The sequence below is a fragment of the Anomaloglossus baeobatrachus genome, chromosome 12 (genome assembly GCF_048569485.1).
Source record: "Anomaloglossus baeobatrachus isolate aAnoBae1 chromosome 12, aAnoBae1.hap1, whole genome shotgun sequence".
Taxonomy (NCBI): Eukaryota; Metazoa; Chordata; class Amphibia; order Anura; family Aromobatidae; genus Anomaloglossus; species Anomaloglossus baeobatrachus.
The window spans coordinates 128,342,454-128,353,909 of record NC_134364.1 but is presented as its reverse complement, the minus strand read 5'-3'; the positions used below and the strand labels follow the sequence as shown (position 1 = coordinate 128,353,909).

The window sequence follows — 11,456 nt, the reverse complement described above, 5'->3', positions numbered from 1 at the left end:
CACTCGTGACAGCTGTGACTCATAACACTGACCGCTCAGCACACTCCTGCCCCAGGTTGGATGACTGACCCCAGCTCGCCCTGAACATAGAGCCGAGGAATCGTGATATATCGTTAACTTATGTGTATAATGAAAGTTTGATGCAGAAAATTCAGGACATGGAAAGGCTAATATTAGTTCTCGTGTTCTTCTTTTTGCAGTTGATGCCGATGTCCATCTTCCGGTTGTGCAGCTGCTGCAGCGCGTTGTGTCGGAGGTCTCGGGTTATGGAGTCCTCGTACCGTCCAGCGTCTGATCATTGGTAGAGGCCAGTGACACACCGCTCCTTATTCTTCTCTGTGGATTAGGCTGTGGCAGGTGATGGAGGTTCTTCATTGTCTGTACTGTGAGTTACTGCAGAATTATTCAGGGAGGGTGTAACCCCGCTCTGTCAGGCAGGAATACCTGGAGTCCTGGCTTGTAGTGAGGTCCACACTGGGTGTGGAGGGTGTCACCGGTGTCCTCCAATGTGTATGATATAAAGACACCCTACCTGCTCAGCTATCACCTTCTCTGCTTCTCCTGCTCCAGCCAGACACTGCGCAGAGGTCTGCAGCTCATCTGAACAGGTAACTCAGGTGCCGACGTCACCAAGTGCCCACTATGGTCACCGTCCTCACTGCCCAACATGCAGCTCATATCAGCGGACAAAGCTTTCCTATCAGCCGTGTCACATTTTGTCTGTGTCTGAGATTGGAAAGATGCCTATAATTTATGTTCACAAACAGCGCCACTCTGGTACATGGCTGGGACTGGTATTGCAAATTAGCCACAATAACTAGAATAGCAGATCACCTCATATAACCCCTGTCAGCAGCTGCACATATCACCCCTGTCACAGCCCTATCTGCTGCATATATCTCAGCCATAACATTTCTACTGTATACTGTATCCTACTACCCATGTGTAAGATATACAGTATATGCTGTGTATTATATCTTATTACTCTTATATCAGTCAAATCTGCAGGAAATTTTAAATTATTAACTATATCAGCCATATCTGCTGTACGCTGTATCTTATTACCTTTGTATCAGCCATATCTGCTGTATACTGTATCTTATTACCTTTGTATCAGCCATATCTGCTGTTTACTGTATCTTATTACCTCTGTATCATACATATATGATGTATACTATATCTTTTTACCTTTGTATCAGCCATATCTGCTGTACGCTGTCTTATTACCTCTGTATCAGACATATCTGATGTATACTATATCTTTTTACCTTTGTATCAGCCAGATTTGATGAATACTCAATCTTATTTTTTCTATATCAGCCATATCTGCTGTATACTGTATCTTATTACCTCTGTATCAGCCTTATCCGCTACATATTGAACCTTATCACCCCCGTGTCAGCCATATCTGTTGTATACTGTGTCTTATTACCTTTGTATCACCCATATCCACTGTATACTATATCTTATTACCTCTGTATAAGCAATATCTGCTGAATTCTGTTCCTTATTACACCTGTGTCAGTCATATCTGCTGTATACTGTATCTTGTTACCAATGAGCCATATCTGATGTATACTTTCTCTTATCTTCCCCTTACCAGCTGTAAATACTGCATCTTCCCCTGTTTCAGTCATATCTGCCTTAATATGAGAATGGGATTGATAGTCTCAGTCTGTGAATAGGAATCCAAACGCTCCAATGCTGCAGCGGCATCTGTCATATAACAGCAGCACCATATAAGCAGCATTTCTTTTTCACATGGTGCCAGTTTGTTTTAATTTCTTTGCTTTTTAAAAAGTAGAAAACTTCATAATCCGGAAACTTAGACCTGAGATTTACTTCATACTAGTGCGTTAAAATTGCGCAAAAAAAAATTGCAATTCTGACAGACATTTTTTTGGGATTCTTTTCACGGCGTACATTGTGGGCTAAAAATGACCTGGCCATACGATTTTCCTAATCACTACCATTACGGCGATATCAAACATGTCAAGTTTTTTATTATTATTTTAGTAGTAATAAAAAAAATAATTAAATTCTCATTTTCCAAGACCTGTAATTTTTTTTATTTTTCGGTCAATCGTGCCGTGTGAGGGCTAATTGTTTGCGGGGTGAAAATGATAGAAATGAAAACGCCAAAATGGTTGCAAAAATTTCTCCAACTGATCAGGCAAAAAATAAGCCCCATACTGGCCAGTTTGCCAAAAAAATATAAAAAGTTACAACTCTAAGAACATGGCGACACATAAAGTATTATATAAAAAGCATTTTTACTGTGTGATAGAAGCAGAACATAAAAAAATATAAACCTGTAATCGCACCGACCCGCGGAATAAATCTGTCCTATCACTATCACCGCATGGTGAGACACGCAAAAATAAAGAACCATTCCTTCATTCTGCCTCCCAAAAATCAGAATAAGCCACGGCGGACATTTATCCTGCGCTCTCTGCAGTGACATCAGGGTTTACGTGTAAATCCCAAAAAAAGTGTATGGGGCATTACAATATATGGGGGCACAATATATGGAGGACCTACTATATTTGGGGGCACAATGTATGGGGGGAGCTACTATATATGTATGGGCACGAAACTGACATATTTGTAGTTCTCCAGGATAAGAGCATGGCGTGGATGCTACAAGTTAGTCACTGCAGCCGTAGATAAATTATTTGAGTGGTGCAGTTTCTACAATGGGGTCACTGTTGGGGTTTCTCCTGTTCTGGCACCTCAAGGGCTTCGCACATGTCGCTCATAAACTACTGTAGGAAAATCTGTGCTCTAAAAGCCAAAAGGACCTCCTTCCAGCTCAACCCGGCCGTATGGCCAAACAATAGTTTCTGATGACATATAGGGCCTCACTGCATTTGGGAGAAATTGTGCAATAAATTGTGAGCTCCATTTTCACCTTTTAAGCCTTGTGTAACTGACAGTTTGCAGCTAATAAAAAAAAAATTATCATTAAAAGGTTATATTTCCACATCCTAATGTTATAAAATTCTGTGAGGCCCTGTGGGTTATAAATAATCACTGCACCCCTAGATGAATTCCTTACACAGTGATGTTTCCAGTATGGGGTCACTTGTGGGGATTCTGCTGATCAGGCACCTCAGGGGCTCTGATAATGGAGCTTTCAATCTATAAGGAGTCTGCATTCTAAATAAAAAGTTGCTCTCCTTTGCATCCGATTCCGCCATGTACAGCCACATATGGGGTACTGCCACATTCAGTAAAAATTGCATAACAAACTGTCCTGTCCATTTTCTCCTGTTACCCTTTTGTGTGAATTTAAATTTTGAGGCTAAAGTAAACATTTAGCTGAAAAACCCTATGATTTTTGTTTTCCCTGCCCAATATAATAACATTCCCTGTAATTTGTGGGTTAAACATACCACACCAATAGATAAATTAATTATAGGGTTTAGTTTGCCAAATGAGGTCACATGTGGGGGTTTCTACACTTTTGGCACCTCAAGGGCTCTGCAAATGTAACAGGCTGTCCATATTTGTGTTCCATAAATCAAATTGTGCTGTTCACTTTCTGAGCCCTGCCATGTGCCCAAACCTTAGTTTTTGACCATGTATAGGGTATCACTGTGTTCGGGAAAAATTTCATAACAAATTATGGGGTCCAGTTTCTCCTATTATCCATTGTCAAAATTACAACTCTTGGGTCAAATAACATTTTAGAGGGAAAAAAGTAATCATTATTTTCATATCCACGTTTTAAAAAGATCTGTGAAGAACCTCTGGGTTCAATATGCTCAACACAACCCTGAATAAATTGCTTGATGAGTCTAGTTTCCAAAATGGGGTCACTTGAGGTGGTTTTCTGCTGTTTATGTACCTTAGGGGCTCTGCTAATGCAACATGGTGCCCGCAATCTATTTCAGTCAAATTTTCTTTCTAATATTCAAATATTGCTCCTTCTGTTCTGAGCCCGGCCATTTGTCCAAATAGAACTTTTTACTACAAGCGAAGTATTGCCGCACTAATAAGAAAGTGAGTTACAACCTCTGGGGTCCACTTTTTGGCGTTACCTATTGTAAAAGGGCAAAATTTAGTAATAAAGCAGCATATTTGTGAAAAAAAGGGAAAATGTTCAATATAATGACCTAATGTTCTCAAATTCTGCGAAGTACCTGTGAGTTCAAAATGCTCACTATACCCCTAGATAAAATCTTTGAGGGGTCTAGTTTCCAAAATGGGATTACTTGTGGGGGGTTTCTGCTGTTTAGGTACCTTAGGAGCTCTGAAAATGCGAAATGGTGCCCGCAATCTATTTCAACCAAATTTATATTCCAAAATTCAAATATTGCTCCGTCTGTTCTGACCCCTCCCGTTTATCCAAACAGAACTTTTTGATTACATGTAGGGTATCACCGCGCTCATAACAAAATGGATAATAAATTGTGAGGACCAATGTTTGATGGTAGCTTTTGTATAATTGAAAAATTTGGTGATAAAGCAACATTTGTGTGAAAAAAAATGAAAATGTTCAATATGATGACCTAATGTTCTCAAATTCTGTGAAGTGCCTGTGGGTTCTAAATGCTCACTATACCCCTGTATAAAATCCTTGAGGGGTCTAGGTTCAATAATGGGGTCACTAGTGGGGGTTTCTACTGTTTAGGCACCTTAGGGGTTCTGCTAATGCAACATGGTGCCTGAAAATTTGCTTTCCAAAATTCAAATATTGCTCCTTCTGTTCCGGCTCTCCTATTTGTCCAAACAAAGGTTTCTGACTACATGTGAGGTATTGCTGCACTCATAAGAAAATGCATAAAAAATCGTGGGGTCCAATTTTTGGAGGTAACTTTTTCCTGATAAAGCAACATTTTTGTGAAAAAAATGAAAATGTTCAATATGATGACGTAATGTTTTCAAATTCTTTGAAGTACCTGTGGGTTCAACATGCTCACTATACCCATAGATAAAATCCTTGAGGGGTCTAGGTTCCAAAATGGGGTCACTTGTGGGTGTCTCTGCTGTTTAGGTCCCTTAGGAGCTCTGCAAATGCAACATGGTGCCCGCAATTTATTTCAGCCAAATTTGTGTTCCAAAATTCAAATATTGCTCCTTCCGTTCTGAGCCCTCCCATTTCTCCAAACAGAGGTTTCTGACTACATGTGAGGTATTGCCACACTCATAAGAAAGTGGGATACAAACTGTGGGGTCCTCTTTTTGGTGTTATGTCTTGTAAAAGGGCGAAATTCAGTGATAAAGCAACATATTTGTGAAAAAAGTGAAAATGTTCAATATGACAACCTAATGGTCTCAAATTCTGCGAAGTACTTGTGGGTTCAAAATGCTCATTATACTCCTAAATAAGAACCTTGAGGGGTCTAGGTTCCAAAATGGGGTCACTTGTGGGGTGGTTCTGTAGTTTAGGTACCTTAGGGGCCCGGCCAATGCAACATGGTGCCCGCAATCTATTTCAGCCAAATTTGTGTTCCAAAATTCAAATATTGCTCCTTCTGTTCTGGGTCTTCCCATTTGTCCAAACAGAACTTTTTGACCACATGTGGGGTATCAGCGTGCTCAGAAGAAACTGGTTAACAAATTTTGGAGTCCATTTTGTTGTGCTATTTCTTGTAAAAGTGAATAAATTGGGGCTAAACAACACTTTTAGGTAACAATTTTTTTTTCATTCCAATTTGCATTCATTCCTGTGAGGCACATGAAGGGTTAATAAACTTCCTGGATGTGGTTTTGAGCAGTGTGAGGGGTGCAGTTTTTAGAATGGGGTCACTTTTGGGTATTTTCAGTCACTTAGGCTTCTCAAAGTCACTTGAAATTTGATGTGGTCCCTAAAAATGGTTTTGTAAATTTTGTTGGAGAAATGAGAACTTTGATGAACCGATGAACTTTGAATCTTTGCTTAAAAAATTGCGCTGATGTAAAGTAACATGTGGTAAATGTCATTAACTATTTTGTTTAACATAACGCTTGGATTTAATAATTATTACAGTAATTCAAAAACATCATCATCATATTTTTTGGGACTCCCCAATACCATAAAAAGTGCTGTAACGAGTGATCAGAACATCAGATCTACTCCAAAAAACCATCATCTTGTCCCACAAAATATAAACCCTCACAAGGCTACATTGACCAAAAAATGAAAACGTTACAGGTCTCGGAAAATGGCGACAGAATAACAAAACTTTTTTTCAAAGCTCTGATTCTTTTCAAGCCCAATGAGGAGAATTGTATTGTAGCAGGATAATGTAGCCTCTGACAGCGACACTATCAACTAGAGGCATTGTTCTGCCCAGTCCACCTCCTCTGCCACCATAACATAGAAAGTTCAATTTCCAATCTGTCTATAATATCGGTTTCTGATCTGCCCAGACAGCATCCTGGGGGTTAAGAAACATATTGCACCAGATAAACTCTTTACAGTTGATTCTTTTGAAGGGATTAACAATCAGCTTTTTTGTTGTCAGACTTGCTGTTGGAGGAGATGAAGAAAACGCTTGTAATGCCAAGTTGTGTGTCGATGCAACGTGGTAGGGACACGTTCAGTGGTAGTAGCACTCTGAGCCAGGACAAATATTGGCGTAGTAATCAGGCTGGGGGGCACGGAGAACTGGCCATTTCACATAGAGAGGCATCTGTCAGCTGAATTAGGGATGACACAGCAGATGTTGATTCTGTGGTGGAAAAGTCGTGGGAACATGAGATCATTTTTCACTCTTAGTTGATTAAAAATAACTTCTTCAAAATCAAAACAATACACCTGTTTTGTCTCCAGAAAAAAAGAGGATAATTTTTGGAGGTCTTGATAAAAAGTCTTGGCAGTTGATGAATTGAGTCATCATTTGGTTATTAATAAACCTGAAGCTGATCCCAAAAAAGGGATTTTTTTTACTTCTATCTGAGAAGCCATAAATTCTTCGCGTTCAAAACAATACACCTGTTTTGTCTCCAGAAAAAAGGGGATAATTTTTGGAGGTCTTGATAAAAAGTCTTTGCAATTAAGGAATTGAGTCATCATTTGGTTATTAATAAACCTGACGATGATCCCAAAAAAGGGATTTTTTTTTACTTCTATTTGAGAAGCCATAAATTCTTCATGTTCAAAACATTACACCTATTTTGTCTCCAGAGAAAAGGGGATACTTTTTGGAGGTCTTGATAAAAAGCCTTGGCAATTGAGTAATTGAGCAGTCATTTTGTGATTAATAAACATGATGTGGATCCCAAAAAAGGATTATTTTTTTACTCTTATTTGAGACTCCATTAATTATTCATGTTCAAAACAATACACCTGTTTTGTCTCTTTAATTAAATGGATAATTTTTGGATAGCTTGTGAAAAAGCTATTTCTTTTTTGTTCAGGAAGGTGCAGACACTCCCAAATGTTTGCACCCCAACATGTGAAAATGCCACATCTTCTGTAGTCACTGCATGTCCATAAAAAACAGCAAGGCTGGCATTGGCCCTCGAGAGAGGATAATTTTTAGAATGTTTATACAATTTAAGTATCTAGGCAGATAGTTTGCAGTCACCAGGATATCTGTTTTTGCATTACAGAGCTCAAAATATTTTTGACAAACTGTGAGGGAAACGAATAGATAATTTACCCCTTGCTGTATACTGTATCTTATCACCTGTGTATCAGCCATGTGTGTTGTATACCGTGCCTTATAATTTCTATATATATTGCATGTGTCGTGCAGCTGGGAGTTTTCTTTCAGTATCAGAAACTGTAATATTAATGTTCCATAATTGCTAACATTATATAATTGGCCCCTGTAGCTACACAAGAGCTCGAATTGGCTCTTACTTCTCGGTGTAGTCCTGTTACACCCTTCATGAATAGGTGGGTGGTGCGTTAGACGTGGCAGGTAGCTCTTCCATCATCATTAATGATAATTTGAATTCATTTGAGGTCAGGTCAATAATTAACCTTAAACTTGTGCCACAATAATCCCTTCTATGCTAAGAATGAGGACAAGGAGATCTAATCCGTTGCACTGTCAAGGCCAACCTGTCCATTACTGTACATATCTGACCTGCACATTAGCATTTACCCTAACAACATTCTTCCTCTTCCAGTGCCCGTCCATCCAGCAGCCATGGCCAACCTCCTGACTGCCATCCGCAGGATCATCGACACCTTCCACACTTACAGCAGTAACAGCGCCCCCTGTGATAAGCTGGACATTACACAATTCCAGAACCTGGTCCAGACACAGTTTGCAGATGTGATTGAGGTGAGAACCCACTAGCATTATTTTCAAGCAACAGTTTGTATTGCCGAGCAGCTGTCATTGTCAGCCATTTAGATGTTTTGGTGATGGGCTCTCACGTATGACCTCTTCTTCTTCACCGGCTGATGAGCACTTTCTCCCATCACCTTGTACTCACCTCAATGGTTAATTGTTGTTGTGAGTTTCACCCTGAGATGAGGAGCTCGTTGGGTGTCTCCAGGTTGTGTTGGGTGTAGCTGACATAGGGTGTAACTGTTCAACCTTTCATACATATCTGTTACTTCGGGAACGTGGGTGATTTTAATGAAACATTGACACCAAAACATTCCATTTTCTATTTTTAGGGCATACGTTTCTCTTAATAATCTACTCAATCTTGTTCCCAGCTCCATTAGTATTCTTAAACATATATACCAGGTGAAATTAGTATTAAAAAACGTCACCACTTTTCTAAGTAAATATATTTCAATACCTGCTATTGACATTAAATTCTCACCAGAAGTCGGTAACGTCCCATACAATCCACACAGGCAAATAAAACAAACCATTGATGTCCATGAATTAGGTTATGTATAATAAAGAGAAAAAGTATTGAACACATGCACAAAGAGAGGGACAAAAAGCCCAATAAAAATCATGACACCAGCTGAAATCTTATAGTAATTAGAGAGCAATCCTGCCACTCAGTGAAAAATAATATCAGTTGGTTCAACTGGTAGCCGATAAAAAGGCGTCTCATTAACAAGGTGCCACACAAGAAACATCTCATGATGGGTAACACCAGTGAGCTGTCTCAAGACCATCATACTGATGGCATTGGTTACAGAAGAATTTATAAACTACTAAAGATTCCAGTGATTACTGTTGGGGCCATAATCCGGAAGTGGAAACAACATAATTTCACCATAAACCGGTCATGACCAGATGCTCCCCACAAGATTTCAGACAAGGAGTGAAGAGAATTATCCAAGAACCAAAGAAAGCTGTGGAGAGCTATCGAAAGACCTGGAATAAGGAGATATTGTTTTCTTTGTAACAATCATAAGTAATACACTTCTCTTCCATGTCCTGTATGCAGGGCTGTATTTTGCCTTCGTGCTGCCCTAGGCACTTTAAGTGGTCGCGCCCCTTAGTGACAACGTAACACTATGAGTTTTCGCACACGACATCTGTTTAAGGCAGATCTACTCTGTAAAACACTTGAAAAAGTATCAATGAGAAATGAAGGGCACTAACCCCCCCCCAATGGGGACACCACAGGCACATCAAAACATAGCATGAGTATAACATATTCCCACCACACCGTCCCCACTTATATACTGTGACTGTCATACTGCCCCTAATAAACTACACACTGCCCTCCCTTATAAATTATACCCACCACACCTTCCTCAATTATGAAATATGATCTGCACATTGACCTCACATCATGTTGCCCCCTCCTCACAATGTCCCATGCATGCTGCCCCCTCCTCACAATGTCCCATGCATGCTGCCCCCTCCTCACAATGTCCCATGCATGCTGCCCCCTCCTCACAATGTCCCATGCATGCTGCCCCCTCCTCACAATGTCCCATGCATGCTTCCCCCTCCCCACAGTGTCCCATGCATGCTGCTCCCTCCTCACAATGTCCCATGCATGCTGCCCCCTCCTCACAATGTCCCATGCATGCTGCCCCCTCCTCACAATGTCCCATGCATGCTGCCCCCTCCTCACAATGTCCCATGCATGCTGCCCCCTCCTCACAGTTTCACATGCATGCTGCCTCCTCCTCACAATGTCCCATGCATGCTGCCCCCTCCTCACAATGTCCCATGCATGCTGCCCCCTCCTCACAATGTCCCATGCATGCTGCCCCCTCCTCACAATGTCCCATGCATGCTGCCCCCTCCTCACAGTTTCACATGCATGCTGCTCCCTCCTCACAATGTCCCATGCATGCTGCTCCCTCCTCACAATGTCCCATGCATCCTGCCTCCTCCTCACAATGTCCCATGCATGCTGCCCCCTCCTCACAGTTTCCCATGCATGCTGCCCCCTCCTCACAATGTCCCATGCATGCTGCCCCCTCCTCACAATGTCCCATGCATGCTGCCCCCTCCTCACAATGTCCCATGCATGCTGCCCCTCTCCATGAGCTCCTAATGCTGCCTTCCTCTTTTCCATAATGACACCTCCATGCTTCCCCATTCATCATACTAAGACCACCACACTAACGCTTATGCTGAGACACCCCCCCACACACACACACTACCCCACTCTTGATATTGACTCCCCTACATTGCTCCACTCCATACTCAGCCCACACATGCTGCCCCTTCTCCATAATGAGCTCCCAATGCTGCCCCCCTCTCATTCTGAGTCCTTACACTCCCCCCATCGATTTTGTCATTGCACTATCCCTCAACCCTTGTCCTCTGTCTCTAGCATTGGCCCTTCTCTCCCATTCCCCCAGCAGCAGCCTCTCTCCCCCGCCTTCAGCAGCAGCCTCTCCCCCAGCATCAGCCTCTCTTCCCCAGCCCCCCCAGCATCAACCTCTCTCCCCCCAGCGTCCCCCAGCATCAGCCTCTCTCCCCCCCAGCCTCCCCCAGTTTCAGCCTCTCTCCCCCAGCTTTCCCCAGCACCAGCCTCTCTCCCCCAGCTTCCCCCAGCATCAGCCTCTCTCCCTCAGCTTCCCCCAGCATCAGCCTCTCTGCCCCCAGCATCAGCCTCTCTGCCCCCAGCATCAGCCTCTCTTCTCCCAGCCTCCCCCAGCATCAGCCTCTCTCCTCCCAGCCTCCCCCCTCCCAGGCTCCCCCAGCATCAGCCTCCCCCCTCCCAGCCTCTCCCAGCATCAGCCTCCCCCAGCATCAGCCTCTGTCCTCCCAGCCTCCCCCAGCATCAGCCTCCCCCAGCATCAGCCTCTCTTCTCCAAGCCTCCCCCAGCATCAGCCTCTCTCCTCCCAGCCTCCCTCAGCATCAGCTTCCCCCTCCCAGCCTCCCCAGCATCAGCCTCCCCCAGCATCAACCTCTCTCCTCCCAGCCTCCCCCAGCATCAGCCTCCCTCAGCATCAGCCTCCCTCCTCCCAGCCTCCCCCAGCCTCAGCCTCCCTCCTCCCAGCCTCCCCCAGCATCAGCCTCCCCCCTCCTAGCCTCCCCCAGCATCAGCCTCTCTCCTCCCAGCCTACCCCAGCATCAGCCTCTCTCCTCCCAGCCTCTCCCAGCATCAGCCTCCCCCAGCATCAGCCTCTCTC

General features: G+C 43.0%; 1 protein-coding gene across 1 annotated transcript in view; it reads left to right on the top strand.

Annotated features, from left to right (window-relative positions):
- Positions 1-540: 540 nt before the first annotated feature.
- Positions 541-11,456, top strand: part of LOC142258081 (uncharacterized) — a 28,192-nt gene continuing 17,276 nt past the window's right edge. The window contains exons 1-2 of the mRNA XM_075330541.1: positions 541-608; positions 8,068-8,225. Coding sequence (XP_075186656.1) covers positions 8,088-8,225 — 138 coding nt within the window. The 5' untranslated portion in view covers positions 541-608; positions 8,068-8,087. The remainder of the gene's footprint in view (positions 609-8,067; positions 8,226-11,456) is intronic.